The 15,573-nt window shown below is 36.1% G+C and overlaps 2 protein-coding genes across 4 annotated transcripts; one reads left to right on the top strand and one right to left on the bottom strand.

Annotated features, from left to right (window-relative positions):
- Window positions 1-4,057: 4,057 nt before the first annotated feature.
- Window positions 4,058-7,838, bottom strand: LOC140824564 (probable auxin efflux carrier component 1c). Of its 2 annotated transcripts, none has more exons than XM_073186138.1 (6): window positions 6,297-7,838; window positions 5,877-6,102; window positions 5,661-5,746; window positions 4,744-4,901; window positions 4,308-4,384; window positions 4,058-4,235 (listed from the first exon to the last, which is right to left on the bottom strand). In XM_073186138.1, exons 1-6 carry the CDS (start codon window positions 7,414-7,416, stop codon window positions 4,169-4,171), a joined length of 1,734 nt encoding a protein of 577 aa, XP_073042239.1. In that variant the 5' UTR covers window positions 7,417-7,838; the 3' UTR covers window positions 4,058-4,168. The 2 variants fall into 2 exon arrangements, with proteins under 2 accessions (XP_073042239.1, XP_073042238.1); XM_073186137.1 differs by having other exon boundaries at window positions 6,279-7,834.
- A 4,168-nt stretch (window positions 7,839-12,006) lies between these two features.
- LOC140822910 (uncharacterized) lies at window positions 12,007-14,722 on the top strand. 2 transcript variants are annotated; one of them, XM_073183869.1, is made up of 5 exons: window positions 12,007-12,224; window positions 12,657-12,784; window positions 13,090-13,176; window positions 13,326-13,484; window positions 14,462-14,722. In XM_073183869.1, the coding sequence occupies exons 1-5, from the start codon at window positions 12,119-12,121 to the stop codon at window positions 14,561-14,563; spliced, it is 582 nt and encodes a 193-aa protein (XP_073039970.1). In that variant the 5' UTR covers window positions 12,007-12,118; the 3' UTR covers window positions 14,564-14,722. The 2 variants fall into 2 exon arrangements, with proteins under 2 accessions (XP_073039970.1, XP_073039972.1); XM_073183871.1 differs by having other exon boundaries at window positions 12,040-12,224; window positions 12,669-12,784.
- Window positions 14,723-15,573: the final 851 nt, after the last annotated feature.

A 15,573-nucleotide genomic window follows, 5' to 3' on the forward strand; every position in this document is an offset into this window, starting at 1 on the left:
TGCTATGTAATGAACATGAACATGAACATGACATTGAAAGGAAAATGACTGATTTTACATGATATAGAGCTTGTTGACATCATGGGTGGTTTTAAGTCCACCAAAGCTATTGGCCAATATATGTTCATGGGGCGTGGGGTTGCCAAAGGTTGCTCCCTGACGTCCAATACAGTAGTAGCTATATAATAAAGCAAGCACGGTAGTACAGGTCAACTAATGAGGCTCAAGTACAAAAATGAACATTGAATATATGCTACGGTATGACATGTTTTTAAGATTCATTATTGATCACGACTTGATATGTATGTTCCTTCGATGCATATTGATACGTATAAGTGCCAACTTATTGAGTTTTATAAACTCACGTAGCTCATGTATTACAGGATCAGGTAGTGAAGATGCCTAGGATGCCGGTTCGCCAATGGATGCTAGTGACGTGCCCTACTTCGACAAGAACCGGGACTTCTTATTGTATAGCTTCCGCATATGTATTGTAGTAAATTTTATATGAGGGTTTGAAACAAGTTCCATGTTATGAATGATGATACAAAGTATGTTTTTATATGAGAATATGCTTGAGGTTGTTGCTTGAGTTGAGTTTTTGGCTTATACAAAATATAGGGACATCATGTCCAAAATTTTTATAAACTGTCAAAGTAACGCCTCTTGTTTGATTTGCTTCATACTATAGTTATATCATTCAAACCTTATTTTGATTATGACAGCCAACCCCGAAGGATTTTAGAGCCGTAGCTTCCACTTATCATCAGAAGCTTAAGTTTCCTGTTGGAAAAGGAGTTGGAGTCTTGTGCGGGGACCAAAAAGTCGTGCGTCAATGTTATGAAGGGGTAGTGAGGAAAGAGGTAAAAAGAGCACGTGTCGAGGTTAACATGATTAGGAAAGGAAGAAGTGGTTGACTTGGTCTTGTTGAAGGTACAAGAAGAGCAGAGGTGAAAGTTGGACCTAAAGTGGGAGGGTGTTTTCAGAGCGATCGAGAAGCTTAATTCTGGAGCTTACTACTTGGAGGATGCGCAAAGCAAGGCTTTGAAGAGGCTCTGGAATGCATACCATCTTAGGAAATATTACTCTTGACTTTATCGTTGATGTATTTCGTCTTTTGAATTTGTCCTGTGTAATAGATTGTTATTTACTAAAGCTTAGTTTGTATATTAAGTTCGTGGTTGTTTTTGTATTATGAGAATGATATGATTTAAATTTTTCCTGCTAAGACATCGTCTAGCAGAAGAGTTAAAGGGTGATGATGGAGAATTTTTATTTTCTTGCTAAGGCATCGCCTAGCAGAGGAGTCAGAGGGTGAGGAAGGAGAATTAAAATTTTCCGGCTAAGGCTTCGCCTAGCAGAGGAGTTAGAGGGTGAAGGCAGATAATTTTTATTTACCTACTTGGGTTGAGCCTAGTAGAGGAGCAGAGGTGAGGAAGAGTGAGCATTAATTTCTATAATGCATCGCCTAGTAGAGGAGAAAGAGTGGAGGAGAAATTTTTTAAATTTTTCCTACTGAGGAACACATCGCCTTAGTAGAGGAGCTAGTCGAGGAGAAAAATATATTTTCCTATTAAGACACCGCCCTAGTAGAGAGTAGAATTGTTGAAGTAAGAGAAATTTTTAAATTTTTCTTACTGAGACATCGTCTAGTAGAGGAGCAGAGTGCAAGTAAAAACATATTTTAATGTTCCTACTAAGGACATCGGCTAGTATCGGAGCCAGAGTCGTGGAGAAAAAATATTATTTTCCTACTAAAGACATCACCTAGTAAAGGAGCAGAGTTATGAAAGGAGAAAATTAAAATTTTCCTACTAAGGCTCGCTAGTAGGGAGCAGAGTGAGGTAGAGAAATTTTTAAATTTTCCTAACTCAGGCACGCCTAATAGGGAGCAGAGTGTGGAGAAAAATTATTTTTCTACTAAGGCATCGCCTATTAGAGGAGCAGAGTTGCGAAGGAGACAATTAAAATTTTCCTACTAAGGCATCGCCTAGTATAAGAGCAGAGTAAAGTAGAGAAATTTTTAAATTTTTCCTACTAAGGCATCGCCTAGTAGAGGAGCAGAGTTGAGGAGAGAAATTTTATGTTCCTACTAAGGCATCGCCTAATAGAGGAGCAGAGTGGGGAAGGAGAAAAAAAAATTATTTTTCTACTAAGACATCGTCTAGTAGAGGAGTCACATGGGGAGGTGGTGGAAGTTTTATTTTCTTGCTGAGACATCGCCTAGTAGAGGAGTTAGTGGTGAGGAGGTGGAAGTGGAAGTTTTATTTTCTTGCTGAGACATCGCCTAGTAGAGGAGTTAGTGGTGAGGAGGTGGAAGTTTTATTTTCCTACTCAGGCATTGTCTAGCTAAGGAGTTAGATAATGAGGAGGTTGAAGTTTTATTTTTCCTGCTAAGTACTATTTTAGCAGAGGAGTCAAGGGAACGGGGAAGTGGAAATTATTTTCCTTCAAAAGCTTCGCAGAGGACATTGAAGATGGGGGCAACGAGGGCATACCGTGTTAGAAACGAACAATTTTTTGCTGCTGCGAAAATTATGGGGATCGACCTCCCGGTCAGGTCGGTTGCTCTCAAAAGCTCTTCAGAAATCACACAATCATTCGCAAGAGGCAGAGGGCGAGACTATGCAGGGCGAGCGCCCGACGTGCTGGGCGAGGGTGTGGTTGGGCGAGGAGGGGAGAGGACGGGCTGTGGGCGTAGGCGAGTGTGTGCTCGGGCTTGCGGGCGAGGCTGGGGGGCTGTTGGGCGAGGGACAGGGGGCGAGAGTTGTGGCTAGGGCGAGGCGAGGGCGTGACTTGGCGAGGCGAGGCGAGGCGAGGCGAGGCGAGGCGAGGCGAGGGCGAGCTCGAGGCAAGGGCGAGGCGAGGCGAGGCGAGGGCGAGGCGAGGCAAAGGTGATGCGAGGCGAAAGGGGGAGACGCGAGGCTAGGGCGAGGGCGTGACTTGGGCGAGGCGGGGCGAGGGCGTGGAGAGGGCGTGGCTTGGGCGAGGCGAGGCAAGGGCGAGGAGAGGGCGTGGCTTGGGCGAAGCTGGGCGGGGCGAGGCGAGGCGAGGGCGAGGGCGAGCTCGAGGCGAGGGCGGCTTGGGCGAGGCTGGACTAGGCAAGTGCGAGCTCGAGGCGAAGCCGGGCGCGCGGGGTAGAGCGGTAGCTTGGGCGAGGCGAGGCGAGGGCGATCTCGGCGCGAGGGGTGGCGGGCGGCTGATCGAAAGCGGGCTGTGCTTGGGCGAGGTGCTGACACGGGTGATGGCGAGGTGATGATGAAGTGGTGCTAGGATTACGATTTGATTTGTTTCCGAATTTTTGGAGACCGACGAGTGGCAGGAAGAAAGTGCACAACTCGCACTCGGAGCACCAAGCAACACAATTAATTGAACTTTTAACCTACGATCCAGTTCGACTCGGGAGGGGGAGACTGGTGATATCCCATGGATGGGCCCGCTACCCCTAGCCCATCCCTAACCCAAATAGAAGACATGTCCATCAAGGGCTCAGGTATTCTCTTATAAATAACATGTTTGAGTGTTTAATTGATGGATTCATTATATTATTTTTCTGCAGCACCCTTTGCTGCTCTCCACTTATATCATCAGTCTCTAACTTGAGCATCAGAGGGGCTACGCCAGGACACCCTCATGGCCCTCTTCTAACGATCTTATTCGTGATTTCAGGCTCTGGACAATTCCAAAACCTGCGTATAGACTAGTGACACTTGTTGGAATCGGACCTTAAATTTCCCGTGAGTATCAGTTTTCGAAGGGCCAATCGGCCGACCACCTGCCTCATATCACCTTCGTCATGGGTTTTAATTCATATGATCGTCTGGTGGGGTATCACACGATCATCCTATCACTATCCTATCCATATTCCCAAATTGGAAAACTACCACAATATTTTCACTAATATTTATCCAATCTTTTGATTTTTTAAATGATTATATCAATCCTAATATTAAAAAAAATCCTTACAAGAAAGCATTAAACTAAAAAGAACAAAATTAGTTAACACAAAAAATATCACATACATCCACACCCCGTCTTCTAATGGTCGCTAATATATATATATATATTTTAACAATGTCGTCATTATACATTTCACACGAAAAATATTTCTCCCGACGCTACTAAATCAACTAACCTTTCTTTCTTTTTCAAATGAAAAATCTAAGCTTCAAAGACCCAATAAAATGTAGTAGACGAGCGTTATAGGTAACGCGATCAGCATTCCGAATATAACCCTACAATTTATTTCCGAAATATTAACAAAAAAATTATTCAAAATATAAATAGAAGGAGTTATGGGTACTCACCCTGTGCTAAGGATATCAGGGTGTACGTTATACTCCTTGGCAAAAACAAAGGGAACAATTCCTTGAGGAAGTGCAGCCTGCCAATTCATCACAAAACATAATATTTAATATCACTATTTTTTTTAAAAAAGTTTTTCCCTCAAATATACGTACCCAATTTACTAGGTAAAATAAATAAATATTTTTTGTCGCTATTGTTTATATAATAAAAAGGCAAGATTCACGTGTCGACTGTCCATAGGTGTATTTTAGTGAGATTCTATGTGAAAAGTTCATTTACCCTATGAGTCACGAAATAAATAAACACACACATACACATAGATATATAATTTTCATATATTCATATTCACCGTGTAAACTTATGTGAGCAACGGTTAAGTGACATTCACTTTTTAGATATAATGAAACATATAAATTTTTACGGGAAGACGAAAACCTGGACAATGGCAACCCGCAAGAGAACACCGCGAAGGCCAATAGCAATGGAAGCAGCGGCCATGACAGCCGGTCCTGTAAGGAATCTCACAGCCATTGTAAATGTTGCAACCGAGTTCCCACATGCGATAATCCGAGGTTGTAATGCCATGAATAGCCCTGCACTCATCCATATCCCTCAATTTTTTCCCGTTTTACACGACTGTAATAGACATAATAAATAAGCATCTACTAGTAATACTATGTTCATTTAGTGTGCCTCTACACACACATATATAATTTTGATATATCGTATTTCATTCGTGCTAATAGTCAGAGTAAGTATGCTGTCACTTGTCGTTTTTTTTAGTTTTTTTTAAATTTTTGTTTAGTCATTGATCATATCACAATCTTAGTCTAATAATTTATATATATTTTTTCAACTTTCGTTGTTTTTCACTATAATGTTACATGACATGTCAGTATTTCTAGTGTCATGTCATGCTGATGAAAAATATATTAAAATCGAAAAAAAATATAAAATTAATGGATTAAAACCTTAAATTATTCGATAACAAAACCAAAAATGAAAACCATGCTAGTTACGTGAACAAAAAATGAAATTTTCCCTGATTATAATATACAATTTTTTTCCACAAAGTTTTTGATAAATTGTTAAAGAGTATGTCTCAACGAAAATCGAACGCTTAATTAATTATAATTTTTGACATAATGACATGCAACTGATATAAAATAAAATATATACACATGAATGAATGCTTATTTAATTAACAAAAGGGAAATAAAGAGGCAGACAAGTTATCATGACCGGACTGTATTCTTGCTCTGCTTTCCCAGCATGCTTGCTTTCACATTCTAAATCAAACCATCTTATTTAAAGTAAAATTTTATTAAGTTATAATAATAATTATTACTCACCAAGACTAAACATGGCCATGCCAAGTCCTGCATCAGACAGTAGGGAAATGGACTTTGCTATTATTGCAGGCATTTCAACATGCCACCTAATTAAAAAAGAAAAAGAAACCAAAAATAAAATAAAATAAACCAATTTGTTAAATTCAAACTTTTTTTTTACCATATTTTTTTTAAAAAAATAAATAAATAAACCCTTGAGAATTTATTCATTTGTACCTGAAAGAAACAAGAGACCATGTTAGTCCAATTAGGCTTGAATAAGTGTTGGGATTCCTTATGAGCTTTCTCCAAACCATGATCAAAATAAGCCTCGTCATTACACTTGTGGGAGGCATTACTTTCACTTTCTTTTCTCCCAATTTTTCACCTTCATTTGCTTTGTTTCCGAAGCTGAATTCATCCCTCTCCAAGTAGTCTTCTTGGTTGTCCCTATGCCCTTCGACTATACAACAATCAAGAATAATTTATTTACCTAAAAGTTCAAAAGCCAACTGGCCGATGATGCATTAAAACAGCCCATTTATTTTTTCTACTTTTTTTTTAACAAATGGTCAAAAACAGAAGAGTTTTGGATTTAAAAAAAGAGGAAGAAGAAAACAAAAGAGAATTGGGAGTTACCTCTAACAACTTCTTTACCATTATTAACATGTTGTGAATCTAATGCACCATATTCATGTCCTCCACCATGCACATTCTCCGAAACTGGGGAAGCACTTGAGCTCCATACAAACATATGGACATCTTTCCCACCATCTTGCTGCTGCTGTCCATTTGTCCTCTTAGCTGTGGGTGAAACTATGCCAGGATTTGGAGCTGGATATTGTGTACCACCAAATCTTGATTTATTAGCATTATTAATCCCAGTTTCCTCCTCGAAATTTGAAGGCCTAGGGGTAGGCCCTCTTGAACTAGAAAGTCCATAAGCATCATTTGCCCCAAAATTTGAGTTTCTTGCACCACCCATCATGGAGTAGAAGTCAGTGTGATTGAAGCTAGACCCTCTAGGTGTAGGGTTTCTTGAAGATTGCAGGGAGTAGATCTCTGCATTGGTCAGATTTGATGGCCTCGGAGTTGTGGAGGAGAACCCAAAATTTGATTTTCTTGAATAGATATCTGATCTCGAAGCATTGGATTTCCTAACAGTCACATGAAGTCTCCCATTTTCTTGAACCTGTGTCTCGGTTTCCAAAGGAAGCCTGCCATCTAATGACAGGACATCAGAATCAACGTGGATGGAGACTATTGATGCAGCAGTGTGTGGGAACTGCTCAGATATCAGAATCTTCGCGCCTCTGTACTCGAACATGAACAACATCAAAGTATACCAAATAATGCACTGAAGCACAACTATTTGCACCATTAATCCACCAGAAAAATCTCCATACATCCCTTTTAGCAAAGGGATGCCCATGACCAGAGTGTTGGGGAGAGTCGAAAGAGAGAAGAGTGTTATTGTCCATTCCAAACAACCCGTCTTGCTCACATTATTCCACACAGCTAAAACTGCGAGAACTATGAGCTTTTGCAGTGTATCAGCGGCAATGAACCTTAGGTTCATAGTGTAGGGATTGTTGGTAGAAATGAAGTGAAAAGAAAGCAAAGGGACTGCAAACAGTGCAACAAAACGGTTGATTCCCGAACACTGGTCTGGCGTGAAAATCTTCCACCATTTCACTGAACCATAGGCTAAAATCATGGCTACATACAGTGGCACCACTGCAGTCATAACATGGTAAAAATCGGATAAAGATATCATTTTTTTCGAAAGCCCAGATCAAGAAACACGAGAAATTAGGGAGATGGGAACTGAGTCAGACTATCTTGAAAGCTAAGGGTAAGAACTAATCTTCTTTATCAGACGAGGGAATAGACTGGTATTTGTTTTGTATGATGGGGTTTGTAGTGAACAAAGAATAAAGAAAAGGGAAAAGAATATGTATTGTTTTTTTCAGGACGCAGAATGATGCAGCTTTGAGAGTTGCAAAGAAAAGTTGCGCTTACAGTCCCCGAAGCAGGAGGGAGGGGGTGGGTGGGTGTTGGTTGGTCGGTCGGTCGGTCGAGGGGTTTACTGATTATGTTTCCCTTTGTTTTTTTCCCTCTCTTGTGTTTGAGTTTTGTTTCGGGATTTGCAGAGTGGGAAGAGTTGCTGACTGGTTTGTACGAAAGGTTTCGAAAAGGTGTTCCCTTTGGAGCCGGAAGTCTATGTTTCATCGGGTGTGTTTTTTGAATCGATCATAATCGTTCATTTGGTGTGGGATACACACATTTTATGGGATTTATTATTTCAAATGAAGAGTTGATGTTACACTGGTGGAAACACACCTGGTGAGAACTGAAGCTTTAGTTTTGGAGTTGTTGGGATTTCAGACCATCTCCAATGGTAATGGTGTGGTGCCATAAAAATGCTCCAACCCAACTTGACAATTCACGATACATTGGAGCAAATAGAGTTGCTCCAAATGTAGCGTAGCACTGTAGCTGCTGCGCCATAAATTTTTCCTCTTTTCTCATTTTTAAATTTTTTAGTTTAATTTAATTATTTTATATTTTAATTTAATAATAAATTGTATACTTTTTAATTTGTTTGAATTTTAACTAAATATAAAATTAGTTTTTTAAAAAAATTGAAATATTAATTATAAAAATTCAATATTTTAATTTTAGATTAAACTACCACAAAAATAAAAATTTAATAAAAAAACCAAATTAAATTTCTAATGTGTTAAAAAAGAATACAAATTGCGCATAACAACGTTGACAAACAACACAAAACATAAAAATAGATTTTAGTAAATAGGTAAATCGAACTTCGATCCTCCAATATCTTCGAAATAAGATCCAAAATTGTCATTGTATTTTTAAACTATAAACAGTTATTAATTAATAGTTATTAGAAAATAGAAATATTAATACTGAAATAAAAAAAATTATGAGAATATTCTATTGTAATGCGAAATGTAGTGCAATATGTTGAGATGATTTTGGTATAACACTAATGCAGTATAAAATGGAAAAAAGCTTGTGTGAGACGGTCTCACGAGTCGTATTTTGTGAGACGGGTTTTTATTTGGGTCATTCATGAAAAAGTATTACTTTTTATGCTAAGAGTATTACTTTTTATTGTGATATTGGTAGGGTTAACCCGTCTCACAGATTAGGATCCGTGAAACGGTCTTACAAGAGACTCACTCGTATAAAATATGATGTATAATGTAGTGCAATGAATTGGAGACGATAAGAATGGGGAGGAAAAGAAATTTAGAAAAGTGGGTTGTTGAGATATTTCAATTAAGAGAAAATTTGTTATAGATTTAGAAAAAAAAATTTCCATCCAAACGTACGAGGAAATTGAAGGAAAACTTAAAATTTTCATTTATTTTTGGTTTTCTTTTCTCCCTTTCCTTCTTTTCTTATAAAATAATTATCAAAATAAAATTTTTGTATTTGTAATATATTCTGGTTTTTGTCGAAGATTTGTATATCACCGAGTGTGGAAATCCTAAATCATACAAATTTGGTTCAATAATTCAGTGTTATTGTTTTTCATAACACGAACATATTTTTTTGAAATTTTTTAACTTATTTTTATAATTTATACATTTGAAAAAAAAAATGAAGGACCTGATGTTTTTTTCTTAAAATTAATTGTATGTATTTATGATATGTAAAATAAAAATAACTTTAGTAACCTATATTTTTAATACTTTATTTATTTTTTACTTCATACCCCTACAACCCCATTCAATTATCAGATTTAACTTAAATACTGGATCTGGTAAAAAAAAAAATGTATTTTTATTGACTTTATTTGACTTGTCAATCCGTTACCTTCTTATTAGGAATATATATATATATATATATATATATATATATATATATATATATATATATATATATATATATAAAGTGTAGAATAATATATACATCTAAGAAAGTTATATAAACACGTGCGACCAATACAGTAACATAGTTTGAGTAAAAAAAATTCAATCGAGAAAACGATTGTTACAATTAAATCTCAAATCTAAAATTTTGTTAAGTAAGTCTTTTGTGAGACGGTCTCACGAATTTTTATTTGTGAGACATGTCAACTCTACCGATATTCACAATAAAAAGTAATACTCTTAGCATAAAAAGTACTATTTTTTCATGGATAACTCAAATAAAAGATTCGACCTACGAAATTGATCTGTAAAACCGTCTCACAAGAGTTTTTTGTAGATTTTGTTTCCAACTTGAAATTAAGTATCAAATTGACTACTAGTCATAGCCAATCTTGGAATATTTTTCACATATTATGGAAATGGTCCATTTTTGCTAGAAAATACAAAGAAATGAATGTTGGAGATGGACAGTGATAAATAAATATATATTAGCATACGTGGAAAATGAAAGAAAGATATCAAAACTTATTGACAAGTTGTATTTGAATAATGATTGATGAAGATGCAAATCTCCAAAATTCAAGTATAATCAAATTTTATGGTCAAATTAATCAATCTTAATTTGGATTTCTTATTTTAATTATAATTATTATTATTATTATTTGTAATAATTTAATTAATGAAAAAACTTTCGTCGATGAATTAGTGCCATGGTTTGAATGAATAAATGTAATTCATGTAATTGTATCTATTCTAAAAGTACATGGTGTCTTTTTGAAGTCCATCATCTTTCTCAAAGGTTATCTTTAATTATTATATATACATCTCTATAGATGAATTTTCTTCATTTCATTTTATTGAAGCAATCAAAATTGGTCTCTAATTGCTATTGGAATGAATACTTTATAGATTTGTTGTTTATAAATTTTGGTCTTTAGGTTAAAAACAGTGAAATCAGTCGATGAGATATTGACCCAATGATTAAGGTTGAGTCTCTCACATTTATTGGTCTCAGATTCAACTATCGTTAACTGCAAGTAGTTTTTCTTATTTATTTAGGTAAATTTAGTTGTTTATTTGTACTTTATTTCCCGAGATAAGCACATCTCAGGTCAATATCCAAGTCTCGTCAGCACTGCGGACAATTATATTTTATCTTTGTAGTCTAAAACAATATCATATTTGTACCCAAAAAAAGAAACACCCGAAACAAATCTCATTCTGGAATCGGATTTTGTTAAAAAAAAAAGAAAAAAAGAAAGAGATTTATCTTGGACTTAGTTGTATTAGTGAATTAATTAAGCTCATAAGCATGGCTACCAAGTAGCATACCTATATTTGGGGGCAAGATTATCTTGGTTTACAAGATTTGTCCTAGAAGTGATCAAAATTTTACCCCATTCCAAAACGCATGCTTGGGAATTAATGATGGAAATTACTGCGAATACAATTACGACAAAAGAGAGCCAAATATTGGCGTGTCTTGTAAATCAAAATATCAAATATATTTGTATTTCGCCAATTGCTCTAAATAATTTCGCGCTATTAGTCTCGCTTGGTTAAATGATAGGGTTATCGAATGATTATGAAAATAATGATAGATTAAGAAATATAATATGTCGTGACACATATCAAACAATTAAGTAACTAACTAAAGCGAAATTATAGATACATCAATTGAGCTAGAAAAACGACCTAAAAATTAATATATTGATCTTCTTAATTGTTGCATGGGAGAATTTGCGCCTTATCAATCTTCACGAAAGTTTTCATTCAGAGAAGAAGACAAAAGGCTTATCACGGGGATGAGGAAATGGTTGATGCATAGTAAAATTGAAGGTACTGTTATCTCTACATATGATGCTTTCTACTGTTTGAATCATTTACTGTTCTTTTTCAGTGTTGGGTAAGTATATGAAAAAGTTTTAACCATTTTTATGTTTGTTTCTCTCACCTCGTGAAACGAACATGTCTCGCCATCGGCCATCAGTTTGAGTTGCTTTCTATTTTAGTAACCAGAGTGACTTTGTGTGTCCTATACATTTCTAACACCTTTAAAATGTTGTGCTTCGTGAAACATTTGGAAATTGGAATCAAACTTAACAATATATAAAATATATAAACTTAACAAGGGACCTACTCTAAAAAGAAATATATTAGCAATAAGAGTGGATCTCATGTGAGACCGTCTCACGGATCTTAATCTGTGAGACGGGTCAATCCTACCCATATTCACAATAAAAAGTAATACTCTTAGCATAAAAAGTAATACCTTTTCATGGATAACCCAAATAAGAGATCCGTCTCACAAATACGACCCGGGAAACTGTCTCACACAAGTTTTTGCCTTGCAATAATATTATAAATTATTACATTATATAAAAAATTGTTACTTTTCAGCCCACGAAGCAAAGACTCATGGAAGACCAATGGGCTCTTCCGAGAACTGGGCTCCGAGAAAGCCCACCCACACCCGAAACACGGACACTAATATCGCAGGTTGAGGATGAGTGGCGGGGAAAGGAGGCTCTGTCTCGTCCATTCCCACGGTTTCCTCGAAGAAATTTTGCTACAATGGCCTCCATGCCATGTATACACGTATGCACTAGCATCAGTAAAAGACCCACTTCATTTCTAACCGATCCTCATTTGCTGGAACCTTCGAACAGATTAATCAAAGGTCACATCTCTATTTATGATCTATTCCGTTGATAATCAATGTTTAGTGAGCAATTTTAAGTGTTATTTTATAGTTGTTGAGAACTTCTGGTGATTTCTTTCATAATCTATGATAGTCTAGTTATGGTTATTTTCGTTTGGGACCCCTTAAAGTCTGCAAATAGATTTATCTGAGTTTTGTGTGTCTAGATGAGTAGGATTAGAGAAAAAAACTAGACTTGATGAATGGCTGTAAGGAGGATGGCGATGGAGTTTCGACAAGACAAGTATACATGTTTATGTTTGCTATTGATGTTTTTTTATGGTCCCATTGTTTACTTGTACGTGATTGTGTATTGTTGCGTTTTTTAAGCACAGGATTTTGCTATGCGATTGTGCATTGATTGAATTGTAAATGCAGAAATGGTTTATTCTTAAAAATTTATAAGTTTAGGAGGTTTTCCAGTCCTGAAGAGAATATCTCATGCCTCAACATCAAGGAAAGTAATCTCTACAATTTCAAGATGTAGTGGCTCCTCCGAATCGAGTGGTGATAAAGATGAATCTCCAAACCAGAATAAGGTATGCCTCATTGATGTAATGTAAGTTTAATTCTTCTTATTTCCCCTGGCTATGGTATCCTTGACATGTGTTTTGAAAATTTAGCTAGCAGTCTACTACTTTGTCGCTTATTTTATCAGTCAGTTTTACATTATACTTCTCTCAAAGAACGTGAATACTAAGCTTACAGTGTTAAATTTATTACCATCAGAAGTGGAAAAACAAAAGAGAGAGCATGAGTAACTCGGTTTATTTTTGCTATCACTGCTATGTTTAAAAATTGTGGGAATCTTTGAGTCGGCATGCTAAATTTGTGACAATTGCAGACTCCTTTTGGATACAATAGGAAGGATGTTTTACTAATCGGGCTTGGAGCTACTATTGCTGGCGTCGGCTTGAAAAGCGGATTGGAGGTATGGTGGTATCATTTTCGCTTTGTTTCCCCTTCTCTTCGTACTCTACCTTGCCACCCGTTCTTCATTGTCTCTGTGATACATTTTGTCTTTTGGGTTCTTTTCTAAAACTTAGTATGAGTTATAACACTTGTTGAAATTTTCTGCAGTTTGTTGGCGTCGATCCCCTACAAGCTGGGAATGTTGTACAGTTAGTCTTGGTTTTAGGTCTTACGGTTGGATGGATTTTTACTTATATTTTCAGAGTTTCAAATAAAGAAATGACATATGCACAACAGCTACGTGATTATGAAGTTAAAGTCATGGAGGTTAGTCATTTATTTGTCAACTTCCAAAATCATTTTTCTTGTCTGCTTTTGATGTCTTGTGCTCTTTATTTGCAGTACACAAATCGATTAAAATACCCATACCCCTTTTCCTCTATTTTAATGATCTTTTTATTTTTCTCTTGTTTGATATATTATGAGATTTGAGTGGAAAAACTTGGTTCTCCAGGAAAGTGCTCTTTCCATAAACTGCTGAAAGGAGAAAAATGTTAGATGGTCTAATGTATTGGTGATTAGAAATTTTAGCAATCACGTAAAATCCATGCTATACTTTTTCTCAATTAACATGGAGCTGCATCAGGCTGTTCTAGACAGTTGTGATATTTTCTATGTTATCAACAGCTATTCTTTTGTATTTCTGCTGCTTTTCTATACACTGATCACCATCCAAAACTTCAATGTTTCATGGATCTAGTCGTGGAATAGTCAGAGTTAAGTTTTAATTGAAATTTGTCTCTTTCATACACTGATTGCTATCCGAAACTTCAATGATTCCTGAAGCTAGTCGTGGCATTACCAGAACGTAAGTTTCTGTTGAGATGAAAATCAGATGGTTGATGTTAATATATTTAAATTATGCAAAAACATTTGGAGGGTAAAACATGATTGCTCAGTTTATATTACTGACGTGTAATAGCATGCAATGTCTTAAAGAGAAGAGGGTGGGACAGAGAATTAACCATGGTTTTCTTCTTTTTATATTTTCATTGAAAGAGAAGGGATTATGTGCAAAACACATAATAATTTAGATCCTGTAGTACATCATATATGCTTTTATTGCCTATTTATACCTATATAAAAGAAAAACTAATCGATAGACTTCGTGTATCAATCGACTTCTCATTCCTTAACACCCTTCACTCAGCTCATAGTCTAATGTAGTCTCATTATCTTTTCATCTTAATCAGGACGTTGCTTACATTAAAATCTCACTAATTTTTTTTTTTTCGATTCAACAGAAAAGATTGGAGAGCTTAACAGAAGCAGAGATACAAGCATTGCTTGAACAGGTTGAGGAAGAGAAGAGACGCATGGCTGGTGGGGAGCAAGTTAACAAGTGATAGCTTAATCTTTGGTTTCGAATAAATTTGGAAAAATAGCCTTGAAAAATAACCATAACAAGTTTGTACAAAGTTTTCATGATGCTGCAAAATCTGTGCCTGGCGGTAGATTTTATTTGTTACTTTACCTCTATAAATGAAGCACGACTTGTGATACAACCAAGAATATATATGGCGAACATATCGGTATCGGTTATTTGCGGTTGCTTTGTTTTTTAGTTTCACATATGTTTTGACAATATGATGAGGCTGTACGATTTTCTCGGAAAAAAATGTTATTTTACGATTTTGAAAGATACGATATTTTATAAATAAAAATAAAAGAAAAGAAAAGAAAATATTTTGAAGGATGTGAATTGATTATGACGGTAAGAAAATGAGGATTCGTGAGGGCAAGTGAAACCTGTTTACTGGACAAAGACATGTGGGAACCCAACACAAAATTTCCATAGGCCAAGGCCCTGTAACCGAAAAGTGGTTGTCGGTGTTCCCGCCAACTATAGGCCAATGTATAGAACGTAAAAGTGATTACGGTTGTCTCGCCGCCTGGTAGTATGGTTACAGTTGATATTGATCAATCGACCAAAGGATGAAAGGATTGTCACAATTAATGAAAGGAATTCCCCCTAAAAGAAATGTGTATGTATATGTTTAAAATGAAAGGAAAAATATATGATGAAAGAAAATGTTTAAGGTTATGGAAATGTTCATGTTAAAGTTATTTTATTAATGTAATTTTCACTGTTACATGCGGATGTATACGTAATATTTGTTATTATGATTAGAACGTGCTGAGTCATTAGATTCATTAGGTTTGAATGGTTGTAGGTGAGAATGATTTTGAGGGAAGCACTAACGTTTGAGTAGACCGAGTTCGGCAGTACAATCTCGATAGACTTTTATTTTCCGCACTACTAGATTTATATGTAAAGTTTTTAAGCAATTTTTTTTTTTTGAGGATTATTTTATGACGATTTTATGCTTTGTTTTGAAGTTTAATTGTTGGATTA

This window comes from Primulina eburnea, chromosome 2 (genome assembly GCF_022965805.1).
Source record: "Primulina eburnea isolate SZY01 chromosome 2, ASM2296580v1, whole genome shotgun sequence".
NCBI lineage: Eukaryota > Viridiplantae > Streptophyta > Magnoliopsida > Lamiales > Gesneriaceae > Primulina > Primulina eburnea.

What these genes read in the sequence shown, in the direction of transcription:
- LOC140824564 (XM_073186137.1), bottom strand. Translation starts at nt 7,416, where the DNA reads ATGATATCTTTATCCGATTTTTACCATGTTATGACTGCAGTGGTGCCA. An exon ending in TGCGGGTTGCCATTGTCCAG is followed by an intron (nt 4,385 to 4,743) that starts GTTTTCGTCTTC and finishes ATGAATTGGCAG; the next exon opens with GCTGCACTTCCTCAAGGAAT. An exon ending in CCTGATATCCTTAGCACAGG is followed by an intron (nt 4,236 to 4,307) that starts GTGAGTACCCAT and finishes AATAAATTGTAG; the next exon opens with GGTTATATTCGGAATGCTGA.
- LOC140822910 (XM_073183869.1), top strand. Translation starts at nt 12,119, where the DNA reads ATGGCCTCCATGCCATGTATACACGTATGCACTAGCATCAGTAAAAGA. An exon ending in TTCGAACAGATTAATCAAAG is followed by an intron (nt 12,225 to 12,656) that starts GTCACATCTCTA and finishes TTATAAGTTTAG; the next exon opens with GAGGTTTTCCAGTCCTGAAG. An exon ending in ATGAAGTTAAAGTCATGGAG is followed by an intron (nt 13,485 to 14,461) that starts GTTAGTCATTTA and finishes TCGATTCAACAG; the next exon opens with AAAAGATTGGAGAGCTTAAC.